The 17,487-nt window shown below is 43.9% G+C and overlaps 1 protein-coding gene across 1 annotated transcript in view; it reads right to left on the bottom strand.

Moving 5' to 3' along the window:
- Window positions 1–15,996, bottom strand: part of LOC146801935 (collagenase 3-like) — a 31,288-nt gene extending 15,292 nt beyond the window's left edge. The window contains exons 1-5 of the mRNA XM_085624073.1: window positions 15,861–15,996; window positions 15,536–15,774; window positions 14,878–15,026; window positions 14,653–14,778; window positions 324–485 (exon numbers count right to left, since the gene is read on the bottom strand). Coding sequence (XP_085480199.1) covers window positions 324–485; window positions 14,653–14,778; window positions 14,878–15,026; window positions 15,536–15,774; window positions 15,861–15,977 — 793 coding nt within the window. The 5' untranslated portion in view covers window positions 15,978–15,996. The remainder of the gene's footprint in view (window positions 1–323; window positions 486–14,652; window positions 14,779–14,877; window positions 15,027–15,535; window positions 15,775–15,860) is intronic.
- Window positions 15,997–17,487: the final 1,491 nt, after the last annotated feature.

Here is a 17,487-nt window from a genome sequence, read left to right on the forward strand (position 1 = left end):
TACCACACACATTCTTTCTTCTTTTTGTTAACATACGTTTGCAGAATGTTTGATGGAGCTGTCATTCTCTTTCGCTGTCAGACCTGGCCACCTCGAGAGGCGCATGAATAGCTGGAGAAGCCCAGAAAGGTGCATGACAGCACCAAACATGTAGCAATGACAGCAGAACTACGTATATAAGTAGGGCCCCTCTAGCCTTTTTTCAATTTTTGTAAAACTGTGGACAAACCCAGCAAAATTGATGAATCAGTTTTTTTAGGGTAAATACGGCAACACTGAAATAAACACAATTCTTAATGAACACACATATTCATACTAGATACCATATAGAGCTTGGATTCCTTGCACATCATCGTCAGAAAGAGAGAAGTCTTCTGATCCAGAAAATGAGTACACAGGATACATCAGGGCTTCTGGGTTCCTGGAGTGATCCAGCCCCAGCACATGGCCAAACTCATGGGCTGCTACAGCAAATATATTGTATCCTGCAATAGAGCAGAACAACAGCATGAAACAATGTCTGCACTCGTATATGGACATTTGAGCAGAAGCACATATCAAGCCAATTTCCAGCCTAGGTGTGTTATCCTTGTTTACATCCAATTACAGAGCTCTCTCTTAGTCCCTGTGGCTTGTGATGTCCAGAAATGTGCCTTTTCTTTATTATCTCAAATCATATTCCACCTCCTTACAGCTGAAAGTAAAAAAAAGTAAATACTATGTGCAACCTAGTTCATCAGCATGTTGTGAATTTGAAAAGGAGGAGGAAGAATTTACATACTTCAGGCCTGTTGACAAATAAAAATGTTATCAAAATTACCTCCAATTAGCAAAATTTTCCACACTAAAAGAATTAACGGAGCCAGTTAAAGCCTCTGAATGTCCCAGATAAACCAGTCTTACCGACCATCGGTAGAGTCACTGGAGTATCATTTTCCCTTCATGAAAAATGTAAATATTTGATAAGAATGCATTTTAAAAATGGAATATAAATAGAAAGGACTGTGCCCTCTTTGCACTTTTGCTAATATGGAATTCAATGTTTCAAGGCCTATTCAAAAGGCATGTAATAGTATGTTCAAAAGTACTCCTGTAGTGCTACTTCCTGTCCTCATAAATCAGCCCCAAAATGTATCCAGTAATATTGAATATTGTCATGGATTTGAGCAGCTAAATATAACACAGTTCTTACGTTTAAACAGATGTATGTCAGAATATCCTATACAGAAATATAATCTGCGATAAATATAATGTACTAAATATCATTTTAAAAATGTTGTCCTAAGAAAGTATTGATTTTCTATTATTAACTCAAATTGGGTAATATTTCTGTAGAAGATAATTAGGGCACAATCATTACATCAGATGATATTCTGGCAATGACATTATGGTAATTAATTACAATCAACAGGGAGGGAGAAAAAAGGATTTGTGATCCATTCAGCTTCTTTACTTGAACGTCAAAATATCAAATGGGGAATGGATCACTTGACCTGAGTAACCAGGGTTTTGCGATATTCGCATAGTTTACCGATAAAAACCCTCATTCACGTTCACAGGTTGGAAAAGCGGTATATCTTGATTCTCCGCTCTATTAATGGTAATGTGACAGCATCATCATAGGGTTATATTTATGCTTCCTCCACCAGGAGGTTTAACCACTGGTTATTGCAGTAGTGATCAAGAGATAGGTTATTGTGTTGGAGTGAAGCGAGGTGAAGTGTTGTTAAAATCTCGTACAGCCAGAACGTACTTTTTTAATCAAACTGGATTTGAGATAAATAAAAAATCTTGGTGTGCACAGGAAGACTAGTTATAGTCTAGTGCACTTGTAGGTGTCCATAAAAAGGTCGACATGTTTCAGCCCTTCAGGTGCCCCTAGGGGTCAAGTGGGCTTTCTTCAGGACCTAAGAAAGTAAAAGGGAGGCCGTCTGTTGTTGAGGTCTCGTGTGAAAGGGGTAGATTGTCCCACTCTGCAATTGTTCAATTAAAACCTTGAGTCCCTGGGTTATGGTTTCTTCGGGCAAAGAGGGAGCTGTGTGTGCTCAGTGGCAGTTCAACACAACTTGTGCTAGCTCTTCCTCCACCTATGATGATGCTGTCACGTTACCATCAAAAGAGCGGAGAATCAAGATATACCGCTTTTCCAACCTGTGAACGTGAATGAGGGTTTTTATCGGTAAACTATACGAATATCGCAAAACCCTGGTTACTCAGATCAAGTGATCCATTTCCCATTTGATATTTTGAATGACATTTTGGTGTCAACCAAATAGATGCGGACTGCCACTGTCAAAAACAGTTAAACACAATTGATGTCTCCCAATATATGTGAGGTAGACAATAAATCCTTTCCCTGAGGTGGGATTCTAAACAGGCTCACATGCAGTGCAGACCTCTTCTTTAAGTCCTTTCACAACCCTACAGCTGTATCCAGCTACAGCCCAATGTATTACTTTCAAATTATTCCTAAAATCACAAAAATAGATGCTATCTTAAAGGTATTTGTCCATCGAAAAAACAGACAATGTATTCGGCAATAACCAGTCAAGGATTTGGTCACACCTGTACATACACAATGTTATCATGTATGCTATCATATGTGTCCTGAATTACATGTTCCATGGGCTAGGCAAGAGCTGTGGTACTTATAAAACTAACGGTGGTATTATACACGTCAGGCGGTAATAATTAGATGAGCAAAAGGGAAAGTTAAAGAAAGGTAGGGTGTCCATGGGGTGGAACAAAGAAAATGTTGGGTTTTACCTACTCAATTTGTTATATCAATAAAGAACTATTGGAATTCTAAAGTTAAGTGATTTAAACTCGAAAAACACGGTTTGCAGAGTGAGAGGTAATCCATGAATGTTTTTGATGCATGACCTGACTAAGTTTATTTTGATCACAAATTACAGCAAATGGAAAAGAACCTTACAATAAACCTGCTCTTTACCCTTCACGAGTCAATTACAACTCTTCCTGGAAGGAATGTGGGATTGCAATCTAAGCTTGCAAGCTGCTCATGCATGAGATCCCAATTATCCCCCATGCAATCTATGTGCAGGTAGTAGACTCACTTCTGAAACAAAGGGGCACATTTACTGAAAAAAAGTGGCATAACGCAGCACAGCAAACAAAGTTGCCGCTGTGTGCTGGGGAGACAGAGCAGTGCAGAGCCACGGCTACTATGGTATGGTGTTGCTGCGTTCTTCCCCCGTGCTGGCGCTCCTTAAGTCTGCTATCACCACGCACACACCTTTGCCCCAAAATACAATGATGGGTGCTTGATGTCTAGCATATGTTTATTACTGGAAGAGTATCCTTCCAATATAAATGGCGATGCTTATGCTGGGTTTAAAACTTTTCACACTTTGAATGTGTGCTGCACATATGCATCACACGTGCAATGTCTAAACACTGTGAGCTAGGGGACCTGTTGCCGCACCACCTGAAGTGCTCACTATGGGGCAGATCTATATCGGAGATGCGCCACTTTTACGCCGCCGTTGCGTCACTTTTGTGACGCAGCGGCGGTGTAAACCCTGCGCCACGTTGCGCCATATTTACATTGTGACGCATCTATGGAGATGCGTCACGGTGAAAAGCCCTGCGCCACGTAAAACCTGCGTCAGGTTTCACGTGGGCGTGTCGACAGAGGGGGGGGCGTTCCGTCGCAGGAACGCCCCTGAAAAGTGACTCAGTCAAATCTATGAGATTTGACTGAGTCACTTTCCCAACGCTGATGCGCCAAAACCCTGCGCCTGCTTGAAGCAGGCGTAAGGCTTGACGCACCATGTTAGGGATAGGGTAGGTTGGAGCAGTGCTGGAGTTGCGTCGCGCTTGCGACGCAACTGAAGCACTGCGCCAACCTTACGCCATCAGATGCGTCACGCATCTGTTTATTCCTGCGCCATGATGCGCCGCATTGTAAATGCGGCGCATCATGTGTGGCGCAAGGGTAAACTTGCGTGACGCATCATTCCTGGCGCATCCTTGCTGATTTGCAGGGATGCGCCAGGCAACATAAATCTGCCCCTATGTTTCAAACACAAGTTGCCCACCTCTAACGACCAGCTACAGATTGGTCATACATTAGATATATTTAGTCACAGTCGAGAGGCAAAGTAGCAGTGTACGCAGAAGAAAAGTAGCAGAAGAAACAGCAGGAGACAATAAGACGGGTAGGTCCTTTGCTTGTGTTTGTCTTTTTTAATTGTGTTCCTCTTCAGAAGATATAATCAAACACAGCTAAAGTGTTTCACCTTGTTACAGGCTTCCTGAGGGCAGAAATATCTATTGCAGCATTGTTGGCATTTCTCAATCTGGGCAGGGGGGCAACAAAGATTGTGCTGGGAGACACTGCCCTCCCCCACCCACTGTGACTGAGGGGAATTCACTGCACCAAATACAGAACTGTATTTTGGCACAACATGTGCATTTCACATTTTACTCATAGCATTGGGTAATGCTGGTTCTGCACAGTGTAGTGCAGAAAGGAGAGGTGGCGCCCACTCTGTTAGCAACACTTTTGGCTGCTCCACCCATGCACCCCAGAGGACGTGTGGATACAGTTGATTGGACTTGTTGGGCATGCAGGGGAAGAGCAGTAGGACTAGAGGAGGTACACTCACTGGAAAATCCTCTGGGGAACAACCCTAGTATACAACTAATGTCTAAACCCAAAGCAACATCCAGTTGGCTAATTTGGGGATCGCCAAATCATGGGACCTGTTGCAGTATGATAAGTTGATAGCATTTACACACTATGAGCTACTTTCCTATATTGCACAGTCTGCTACACACTGATACAAGCCCATGTACAATAGCCAGCTTGTTAGAAATTGGGTCTCTAGTTGGCAGAGGTATGCACCCTGTCCAAGTAGGAACCACAATCCTAGTCAGGATAAATCACAACACAATCCTAAAAAATCCTTTGCTCACCCTCTGGTAGCTTGGCACAAAGCAGGCAGGCTTAATTTAAAAGGCAATGTGTAAAGTATTTGTGCAATAACTAATACAGTACTGATGAAAGCCCATGTAGATCATCCAGCTGAACCCCTGAATTACCTATGCTTACCCAGATGATTAGGAGCGCAAATCCCAGGGGATTCATCTCCTTCACTTACAATGATATTCGGAATGGGTATTGAAGTTATAGTTTTATTGTAGTAGTTTTAATGGACCTAAGATATGTATGAAATTTACAGTAGTTGAAATGTGTTTGAATGCTTGTGGGTGCATGCCTTATGAGATATAGTGATTGTCACTTTTACTCTATTAATTATAGTTATCTGAGTCTTTCTCCTTTTTAATCTCTCTTTAATCTATTTATTATAACTATCTGTGTACATCTCCCTTTTAAAGCAAATGACTGTATATGTAGTGCACACCATTTAGGATCTGTATTATATGCCTGTCACTATTGCACTAAGGTCTGGTGGGGTCATTGCTGTCATGATGTGATATGGACACAGATTTATTGATATCTGTGGTTTGATAAGCAATGGAAGTACTGCTGAGTACAGACTGCAAAGATATCTTCAATAACAAGCACTGAATATTGCATTACAAGAACCTACATAGACTCTACTATACACCTGTAAAGCAAAAATCCTTCAGGTTACCATATAGATGAATGTTGGAGGAGAATTAAACATTCAACAGCAGATTTAACACATATGACATTGACTTGCACCATGCTTCCAGTATACATTGATATACTCTAAGAGATGGTTTGGCTATTGCCAATATTGGCACTACTGTGCTTTGGAAAAGATGTGCCACTGGCAACCCAGAAGTAAAGAGAAAAAGTATGCTGTTCCTAGGGGTGACAAGGGGAGGGAGGGAAGAAAGGGCAGAGGGGCAGTCCACGGCAGTGGTGGCTGGTTCCCGTAAGGTGCTAGGTAGAGTAAGGATGGGCGTACTCATCCAGGGATAGCTCCTATAAGGAGCACGGGCCCTCACACTCCCCGAGGGTTGTCATGCTTCATCATAGGGCAGCTCCTCGTTGGGCCGGCCCTGCAATGCACAACGGGCCCCGCAGGGGGATCTTTGCCGGAGGTCTTCTCGGTTTGCCGTCGTGAAGCTAGATAGTATATATGTGAGGGTGCCTTTATGTAGTGAGTAGAAGTGGGATAGTGAATGTGCAGGGACGGACGGCCTTAGGGTAGGTCCTGACTCTGGCTCCCCGAGGACCACAGTGGGTCCTTCTCGCAATATTTAGCAAGCATGTCCGTCACGTCCCTGTTGAGGCACCTCCATCCCCCCCCTTTAAGGTGCAATATTTTCCAGAAGGTATACAAATACCTCTGGTAAAAGTTCTTTCACATTTTTTACACTTCTAGGATTACTACCAAATCCATACTTAAGGGGACGTGACACATTGTTTCTAAAGGCGGAACACCACATGCTGCCCCCTTAGAATAGATGAGGATTTTGATGGTCCTGAAGAATTGCCTAGATCCCTTTGGCAATTTGAGGCAAGAAACATGTTGACCCCCTGCATGACTCGCTAGGACTGACACGGGTTTAATCTTCCACTTCCAGTCCATGACTCTTTGGTCGGTTTTTAATTATGGCCCAGGTACTCCTCGAATAAAAGGGTTGGAGAATCCAGAAGCCATTTTTACTGCACAATCACCATCCCACTTCTACTCACTACATAAAGGCACCCTCACATATAGACTATCAAGCTTCACGACGGCAAACCGAGAAGACCTCCGACAATGAGCCCCCCTGTGGGGCCCATTGGGTATTGCAGCGCCGGCCCAACGAGGAGCTGCCCTATGATGAAGCATGACACCCTTCGGGATGTATGAGGGCCCTTGCTCCTTATAGGAGCTATCCCTGGACGAGTACCTGAATCCTTACTCTACCTAGCACCTTACGGGAACCAGCCACCACTGCTGTGGCCTGCACCTCTGCCCTTCTTCCCTTCCCCCTCCTTGTGACCCCTAAGAACAGCATACTTTTTCACTTTACCAGTAGCTTGGGGGCATGTATGCTGGACCTATCAAGCCCCCCGTCCCTCCCTGTGTGACTTTGACCGTCAACCCAGAAACATGCAGCTGTTAGTCTACTGCAAGCCAAAAGGAGAGAAGCTGTATATGTTTGGCAGTTTTATATTGCACCAACTCGACCCGAAGATATTAGAGCGCTTTACATGAGCACCAGTTACATTACACAAGGACATTCATTGTTGGTAGGCAGAGGGAGATTAAGTGATTTGCCCAGAATCATAGGATGTTGAGCCAACACCGAGACTCGAACCTGGCTATGAAACTGGCGAGTTAGGATTTGGTATACTCTAATGAATTGGTAGATACTTACACAATGTTCGTACACACCACAGGGGCATTTGGGAGTCACTTTGCAGCTAGCTGGTGAGCAGAATGGATATTAACTAACCCTTTGACATATCCAGCATTTTTGCAATAATGGTGTGCACTTATTTATGATAATGTATTTGTCATATTTAAACTTTATGATTGTGGGTAGTGGTGATTGTTCAAATGAGGAAATGTGTGCCAGAATGGCTGTTAATTCAGAATGATGACTGAAACATACGGAATATCTGCAATGTTTGAAAATTAAATATAATTTATTTTTAAAATGAGAACATTAGGGCCTGAACTCCAAAAATAATTTTGGACTTCCTCGAGCAATATGCACATCCGAGCAAAGAAGATGCTGAACTGTGCAAGACTTATTACTAAAAATGACTTGTATTTTTATTGTTTATGTGAAAAAAGGCAAGTACGCTAAGAACAGGGATTGCTCACACATGCCGGCAGGGTCTGGGCCATGGTAGTTACCAACACTTCTGCATATTCATCTAATTTCCACAAAATGATGCATACACATATGTGTGCACCCCGGGCCTGCATCCACCTCTGTTACAGGCGCACACCACAAGGAAAAGACACAAGGCAATCAGTGTTAATCTTTGAAAGCTCACTTTTCTAGTTATTTCTGTCTGCTTTTCTATTTCTTTAATCCACTGTCCCTGTTGAACTGTTGCTGGTTATTTCTAGGCATGTCCCGTACAACAATGCTCAGGCATACGGCAGCCACTACATACAGTTTTACTACCCCTTTGCATGGCTCAAAAGCGAAACAGCCATTTTACAGGTTGTGCTCTATAAGGTCCTGCCTCTGAAATTCACTTGAAATCCCCCCTGTGGTTTGGTTGGTTTAATTTACTGCTTGTAATGTGCATCAAGGATAGCTTTAATGTGCAAAGCAACATAACTTATTTAAACCGGTAAAACCAAAGAGGGACAGACAAGCAGCCCACAAGCAACATGAAAGAGATTGATCCATACTAAAACACACCCTTGAAGCTTCCAGGGAAATCCAATCTATCACCAGTGGAGGAATCCAAATACTTCCAAAAGAAGATGAGTCTTCAAATGCTTTTCAAACCGCCGAGAGGGGGTTAACTCCAAAGCTTAGCTTCAACAGTCTTAAGCAGCCCACCTGAGTGAACTCAGTGACCTCTGAGGTCAAGGGTGAGAGGCGAGTACTGCTGCCTTGTGGGGGATGTGTCCATCACTCCCTGTGGCATCGAGAGCATTGCAAGTCCCCGATCGTTCCTGTTTGCTGACAATGGATTCCATGTGGCAGTTCACCACTGTGCCCATCCATGCAGCCTGCCTGGGTCTGTGCAGGCCTGGGAAAAAGAGAGGCACAGAAAATCCGATCTACTGAGAAAAGTCCAGCAATGCACCTGCTTGTGGCATGGGCTCTTCTCTATGTCCCCGGCGAGCTGTGTGAGGGACCTGGGAAACGAACAATATTAAAAAATGTGACGCTCCTAAAAAAATACAGGACGATTGCCACTCTACAGCCCAGATCCTCTGCCCAGGGACACTGCCCCCGCACTGTGCACACTGCTGTCCCCCAAACTGCCCATTCTCACACACACTCTGCCTATCTCCATACACAGCCCTTTCTCCACACACTGCCCCTCTGAATGCACTGTCCTCACAATAGCCCACCAATGTTCCTGCTCCCAAACAGTGACCTGGCTCCACCTCACACTGTGATTACCACACACATTACCGCTACAGCCCAGACAGAGGTCTAACCCGTCATCAATTCGTGCACTTACCCATTCACCTAACCATCTTTCTGCATGTTCACTCACCTGTTCATCCATGCACCCTCTCACTCACTCATCCATCCATCCACTCACCCTTTTATACATCCATACACTCACTTTTAAATCCACCTATCGACTCATTCTTGAGTTCACCCACTTACCCATCTTCACAAGCTCACACACAAACGCACCAATCAAGGAAGAAGCAATGTCAGAAAAAGCCAGCCCCATTGACTTTGTAAATAATGAGTGTTTATTTGCACATTCATATTTCCCCATCGTACACCTATTGCAATATGAACAAGCATTTGCAATGCATTAGGTCTCGCGTCTGCGAGAGTTTAAGCTATTGGCATTGTAAATGACCATGCTTTTTATTTGTTTTAAAAACCAACACGGCAGTAAAAGGCGTTGTCATTTACAATGCAATAGCTCAAACTCTTGCAAATGCGATACCTATTGCATTGCAAAAGCTTTTTTTATTATGATCGGCTTCATAGTGCAGAATTGCGGCAACTAGGACAAAGGGTTTAGAGGGGCAAGTGAAAAGAAGTGTGGCACTGACGAAAGAAGAGAAGATTGGGATCCGGGTAGGAAAGAAGTAAGACGACCTGTGCAGCTCTCGAATCATTCATGGAGATTTTAATAAAACTGAGTGGGCGCTTTTAAGCTCCAGGCTAGAGCTCAAATACCCCCAAAACAGAACACTTGTAAGCAATTGCCACATACCTGAAATATTTCCCAAAGCCCTCACTGCGTGCTCAGAATGTCAGGAAAAATTTGCAGTGGCAGCCGCGAGGGAAAGCAAAATATGTTGGTTGTTTATCTTCATTACTGCAACCACACGAAAGGCAAGCTTCGCAAAGATATTACACCCTGGCCACTGCCTATAACAAGCATGCTTGCACATTCGTTTCCTACTATGACAAACACCTAAGGTGCCGAGGCATTACCCTCACAAAGCTAACCAACTCCACATGGAGAAAAGCACTCGATTGAGTACAAATACAAAACAAAGGCATCTTGCATGTCCAATCAAATGACTGCCAAACATTCATCTTAACCCATTATTTGCATTGTATTTCAGAAGACCCACCAGTCTAGGGCATCCTGAGCAACCCAGAGCCATTGACTTTCGTTTGCTAAAACATATTGACATTCTTGCAGCAGGCTACAATATTTCGCAAAAGTCTGACTCGTGAAGCATCTGAATTCTGTGATTACTTCAGAAATGAATGGCAACCATCAACACAGTTAATATCAATGTGGTACCTTGGCCACCAGTCGCACATAAAAAATGTAAGTGATTTCAAATACCGATACAGGGGCAGCTTTACTTTATCATTGACCATTCGCGCACTCAAATTACCTCGAAAGTGAACAGATTACTCTTTCGAAGACACTACAGCCTGAAAATGAAACCGCGGCCATAAAAGAGAAAGTGAGCCAACATGGAAGGGGGATGGGGGGGGGGGGGGCGGTGAACACAGGGAAGCCTGGCATATGTTGAGCACTATCGCGGCTGCTTTGATGTCCTCAGTGGCCGCGCGGCTCACTGAGAACATCAAAGCAGCCGCGAAAGTGATCAGCAGGCTGACAAATGGTGCGCGCGCCCGGCGCACATGCACTGTAGTTGGCGGCCTCAAAAGCACTAGTTTGCACTTCCAAATCTCGCTTTCTATAGCTCTCGCCAGAGCAGCGCTAAAGCGCTGGCTCAGGCGAGACCTAAAAAACACGGCAAACAGAGAAGTTAAGGAGAATGTAGCATTTAGGCAACCTTTCAAGTTGAATGTTTTAGAAATGCATTGACACCTTGCTTCAAAAAGACTACCAAGTGTAGCCGCCATTCAGTCTGGAATGGTGTGAAACGTCCCAACAGTTACTACCTGTGGCTAAATGGGAGTCTGCCCTGGCAGAATAAAGAGAATTGTTGGTTCCTTGTAAAGATCAGTATCAACAGTAGGAAATGCAAATGTGGCTTTAATACAGTTGCACGTATGGGTGAAGTTTGAAGAGCAATCTGGGATGTTCGTACCAGTGAATAAGCAGAAACAGGGCGAAAAATAAGATTTGCGCAAGCATGGGGAGCTTAGCTAATTTGCCATGAATTAAAGGGTGGTGACCCGACGCTGTAACTTAAAAAAATGTTTTTAGTGACTTGTTTGGCAGTGAAAAAGGCAGAAACACGGCGATAAATAGGATTTGCGCTAGTTCACACATTTGTGAAGTATGTGCAGTAAGATTTCCAACCGAAAGGGCGCATGTTTTTAGTGACTTGTTGTTTTGGCAACAACATCACTTCGCAGGACAACAGACACTGCAGAGGATTGCTTTGAGAACAGGAACTGAGGCCCACAATCCCAAATTACATTTAAGAAAACGGAACATCCAGTAAAAAAAAACAATCCTGGACAGGCCCAAAAACACAGACAGCAGGAAAATGAAGTATGCTAAATGAGGCTGAGGCTAAATCAGACTGAGGCGTGACTGATGAGTCACGAAGCCTGTACAAAACGTCCCCCCACAGCGCTGCAAAGATGCTCGCGCACGTTAAGGAGCCATAAAGCTTAATGTCTGGGGCTAAGTTAATTATTGCGGAGGGTCCACAGGCCAGCTGGGTCATATCTCGCAGATAAACATGGGGCCTGTGAGGATGCATTAAGATTTCAAACTAAGCACATAGGCCACAAATCCACTTTCTCTTGTGTATACAATCACCATTCCGGCGATTGAGCGGCATGCTGTGTCTCACTGTCTAGTTTGAAACAAGAAGGGCTGGGCGAGAAGGGAGGGGGGAATGCGAGGAGCCTGAATACAAGTGAGAAAAAGAGGAGGAGAAGGGAGATGCAAGCAGAGCATCAAAGGGCTGGGCGAAAAGGGAGGGGGGGAAAGCAAGGAGCAGAGGAGCAGCTGTGCACGTGCACGCCATCGTGCACTCAAGCTCTAGGCCAGCAAAACCATGTGGGTAGCACTTTTGAAAGCCCACTTACAAAATGTCTCAAAGAGACAGCTTTCGCTGTCTCAGCGAGACATGGGCGGAATTTGCGAAATCCACTTTCGCGAATTATCGCGAAAATGTTACAAATTATCGCAAACACGCGGAAATATCGCGAAGATGCGGAAGTTTTTTTCCCGCATGTTCGCGAGATTTTCTGCATGGTTGCGGCTCGCCAACTAACCCATGTGGTTGCTCGCGGGCGCGGCCATCTTGTTTTCAGTTGTCTCGCAGTGCATGATCGCGAGAAGAAAGACGTGATCGCGCGACGCATGACGTCACTGCGGGCGCGAGACAGCGCAAATGGCTAAAAACAATACAACATCTCATGGAGAACACGACCGGATCAAGAAAACATGTCGGCGAACGCAGGGATGCATGTAAGGCGATCGCGCGCACGCGAGAATGTATTATTTTACAGCGCGAGCAAGAAACAAATTATCGCCAAGCTGCGGAATGCGGAAATTTTGACATTTTCGCGCTTTCCGCGGAACGCGAAAATGTCAAATTATCGCAATTTCCGCGAACGTAACGAAATTTTCGCCCAGGCCTACTAAAAAGGAAGCAAGGGCCTGATGTACTAAGGTGGTGTCACAAAGCAGGCTGTGTGTTTTGCACACCGACTCCTTGATGACTCCACCTTTATTTTGCATTATGACTGATTTACTAATCAGCATCCTCACAAATTGCCCATTAGCAGGGATTTGCAAAACTCTTGCATCATAAATACTTCTGAGACAGGAGTCCTTTAATGACTCCCAGGGAATGGAGGGATGGAGGACTGAGAGGGACAGTTGATCTCTATTCCTGCATTCGCATTCTTTGAGAGTCAACATTTTTTTTTAATAGAGCCCTGTGTCCTTTAAAATAATAGGAAAAAAGAGAAAGTTGGCATGCCACTCAGTGAATGGCACCAGGGGAAGCATGCCATGGTCCCCTGTCTGCTTCTGCCAATAATAAATGCGCCCATTCACAAGGTGGAAGCTTTCGCTCTGCGAATGAGACGCCATCTCCCTTGGAGAGGCGATTTCAGATCAATTGTTTGGATCCGCAAACGTGGTCAGTAATCATGGATAGATCCATTGCGATTCCTTAGGGGAGAGTATACGCCTCCCATCCCACGAAATCACAATCCGTTGCAAAGATCATTTTAAGAGATTGAAAATGTTTGTACATTGGACTTTCCTTTTTGCAGTTGCAAAGCCTGTGATTTTCCAAATATCAAACTTTATAAACACAAATAGTACATTGGGCCTGAAGTGTCAATAAAAAAGAAACCATCAAAGAAAGAATACCCTGGATTAACAGCGCAGAACCCAAAACTGCACCCTGAGAAGTAAGTGAATGAGCAACATCAGCATTGGGGAAATACACGTCATCGGAGCCAAGAGTAAGAAGCAGTCAGAAACATACTATTCATCACCTATATAACAGCAGCAAAGTGTAAAAAAAAAACCACAAAAACAAATCAGAACAAAACTCAGGGACTACATTATGTACATTATAAAGCAGACACTTCAATAAAGGGTCTGGATAACTTGCTCAAAGTCCATGCAGAGTACCTGAACCTATTTACAAGCACACCAGACAAAAGAAGGCCGCTGTAAATCACAGCCCAATGGGAAACAAGCAAAGTGAAAGGATCTCTCCGAAAATCTGGTGCAGTCCCTGCCTCTTGTTGTAACTTATCTGCTACACCACACAACTAATGCACACTAAAGAGGGACTGTTTTGTAATGATGGAAGAACATCACGAAAAGTTCAAAGCGCTAATTCTAAAGGAAGGGGCAGAATATATCTGTAAATTGGTTTATAAAAGTGAAACTGCCATGGATAGGGCCGCTATTAGTCAATAAGGGCCAGTAAGACCCGTGTGTTTGTTTCACGGATCGTTTCTTACTGGTGAACTATTCTTGCTGTTCTACTCGGGCTCAAGGTCACCGCAAGGTGTCGCCATTACTTAAATAAAACTCAGTCATCGGGTAGATTACCTTAGATCTACTTGAGGCCCACAGAATGGCGCTACACATTAGGCAGCAGAGGGACTGCATCGCCCGAATGTATGCAAATTAGAAAGGATCGATGCAGGAAAACAGACAGACAAGTCGTGGACATGTACTCTGAAATATAGGCTGCCAAAATCTCAACATCACAGAAACAGATCCCTACAAAAATGTTGGCATGTTCAAAATTCTCAAAACTATTCAGTCACTTTCCACTATTTATGGGACCGGGTTAATTTACTCTTCTAATTGTTTATTTGCAGACACATTTCTGGTTTATGCCCGGATGAAGTTATAGAAAGGAGATACAGTACAAAGTTGAAATTTCTATATTTTCAGTAGATGTTTTCACTGTAGCTGTTTTTCAGTCATCATGCTCCCGCGCTACCATCACAAACCTGGGATACTCACTGCCTGCGCTGCGTTTTCCCAGATGGCGGATGTGGGGTTAAGACGCGCAATGAGATGGTTAGCTCAAGATCTGACACTGATGCTACAGTCTTCATGTACCCAATCTGACGACAGCGTCAGTCTTTTTGAACAATGCTTACCTGTAGTAGTATTTGTCCAGGTTTCATCTTCATCAAAATGGGCGTCCCCGCCAATATATTGTCCCGGTGGGAAGGCGTGGGCAAGTATTCCAGAAGGCCCATCAAAAGGGAAGAAGTCCCCATGTTCTGAAAGCAAAGCACGGATGTCTGCATTATAGATGGGACTGTGGTGTAGCCTCCAACAAACCTTGTCAAACACACAAAAGCAGTACTCGTTCACTGTACCCAAAGAGCCGAAGGAGATCATGACGTCAGCGACACCGCTGTCAATCTGGATGAACTCTAGATTTGTCACGTCTGCCCACACCTTGAAGGCTTCTTGCATTGCCAGATCCACCGCGGCCCGCGGCAGATCTGGGGTGTAATTCAGCAGTCTGGGAAATGGAGCAAAGAACATTGAAAACCTATGACTTACTCTCTGCAAAGTGAAAATCCTATAGTAATTCATGACATTACAATGAAATGACAAGTAAACACGCTGGGTAATAGGTCAGGACTAGATATGGTGTACAGATTACAGTGCACAAATGAGAAGCTTGCTCTGAAATATTGGGTTTATCAGCACTTCTGAGGCAAATGGTATTGCCTCTCTGTGCCTCAATTCCCTTTCCTGGCAGAAATTGGGAACACTTAGATGAAATTTAGCTCATAGGAAATATGATACAGAAAAAAAATCATTGTTTAAAAGGTACTTCAGAGCCCTTTAGTTCTGTGCCTACTGTCAATAGAAATTCGCAAAATGTATAATGTAGAGCGCTGCATGTAACAATGCAAATGTTAGAAGTAACTTTACACCTGAACAAAATTGGTATTCTACACAACTCAAACGAAGTACCTGGCACCGTACTCATCAAAACAGACAACTAACGGCTTGTTTTTTCACCTGTACGTTAAGTTGGCTGTGGGCCACCTCAAGTTCCTAGGGAACAAGTTGTACTCTGCCACATCGGGGACACCACATCTCGGCTGCCGCATGAGGTTCAGTGTCTCTGGGTCCAAGTGGCCAGTCGCCGGCAAGCCAAAGAAAGACTGCATTTCCCGCAATTCTGGCATCAGATGGGTGGTACTCCTCTTCTGTACACCTGACCTCAAGGGACTCTGGTAGAAGGTGTTGAGATAATTCTGGAAGTAGAGTGGGCCACGTTTAGGAAAAAAGAGGACCCTTTGTTATGCAACCAGAACAACCATGGGCTGGATCCGTGCCTTACCTTTGCTAAGTGTAGGTCACTTCCTGTAAAATAGGCCTGCTGTGTAGAGGTGGGCGAAGGGAGAGGAAATGCTCGTGCCAGGCTCCACAGAAGGAAGGATAGTGCCAGCTGCATCATGTCCTATTCCGGACTCGAGACCTGTTTAGTTTTACCTCACTGTTGGTGTGTTTTCTTTTATAGAATAAGAGAGTGTGGGCTCTTGGTTAAGCTCTTATCTTGTTGAAACGACAACTTCCTTCTCTCCAAGGACACAACATCAGTTATCATCCTGTTCTTTCGCAAGAGTCAAAACACATGGGGGTTTGTAACTTGGGCTTTAAAACATCTGCCTGACCCCAGCATGCTGAATGATAATGCCAGAAATAGACACACTTGGATTTTCATAACTTAACCATTTAAACTAATCACTGAGGTCATTAACTTTCAATGTGTTTTTAGGGTCAGCACTGATATCGCCATCTCGTGCTCTAAGGTCAGAAGTGTTTCTAGCAGTATAGACCAGTAATCCTTCAATGCTAAAGTTCCCAGAATCCATCAATGCAAACACACATGAGCTGAAAGGCTGCCATTGTTTGCTGTAGTGATGGGAACTCATTTTCTATAAATACATTACAATTTTCATCATGCCTGTGTTTTACGTTCAATGATGTACCACACTATTGACATTATGGCAATGCACCACCAGCATTGTCTTTCTATTACATCTTCCAGAAACATTTGAAGGACAAGCTGTATATTTTTAAATATCAAATAACTTTTTGTAGGGGCCACACATCTTACAGGCTGCAGACATAGCCTGCAAATAATGTCAATAACCTAGCATCATGTCAATCAGATCCCAAAAAGGGAGAAGTCTTAGAGCAAACACAATCACTCCATTTTATATCACTAAAGAGAACTAGTACTTGGTACATATGTCAGAAGGATCACATGATTTATATAAGTTTGCAAGGACAATGGTGTGTGTGACTGCACAGCCACCAGTCAGACAACCACAGCAGAAGAGGATGATGCCTTGGCAGGAGCGCAGAGAGATATCTCCCATCCTGACTGAGTCTGAACAAGTGGCTAGAGATCCCTGGCCTGCCTGTAGATGTTCAGAGGCCCTATATGGCATTGATGCACAAGGCATTTGTGAGTTCAAGGCACAGACCTGTGATGTGGCTTGTGTTTCTTTTGAGTGGTGACATGTCCCAGCAGTTTGGATTAAAATGCTTCTCTTAGGTTAGGGTCAAGATTGATTTGTATTTAATTCTAATGGCACAGACACCATAAATAAACAATTGAATAGAATAATACCAGTAGTAATTCCCAGAGGTTACAACTGATTCAATCATTGCCACTCATCCCTTTTTGCTAAGTATGTCTCATAAGTGTAAGAAGTGACCCCAGACATTAGACACTAGATCGTTTTCCTATAGGTACTCGAGCTGTACCTCACCAATGATGTCCAATAATGTCAAAGCACATGAGGGGTTGCTCGCGACCTGTTTTTAGCAACTGAAGCTGGACCACTACTTTTGGAGTGAATTCTCTTCTGTAATTCCACAGATAAGTTAAATGTGTTATCCATAGGATTTCCTTATGGTGGCTGCAGCACCTTTAGATCTAGAGCAGCAGGCGGCAT

Source organism: Triturus cristatus, chromosome 8 (genome assembly GCF_964204655.1).
Source record: "Triturus cristatus chromosome 8, aTriCri1.1, whole genome shotgun sequence".
Taxonomy (NCBI): Eukaryota; Metazoa; Chordata; class Amphibia; order Caudata; family Salamandridae; genus Triturus; species Triturus cristatus.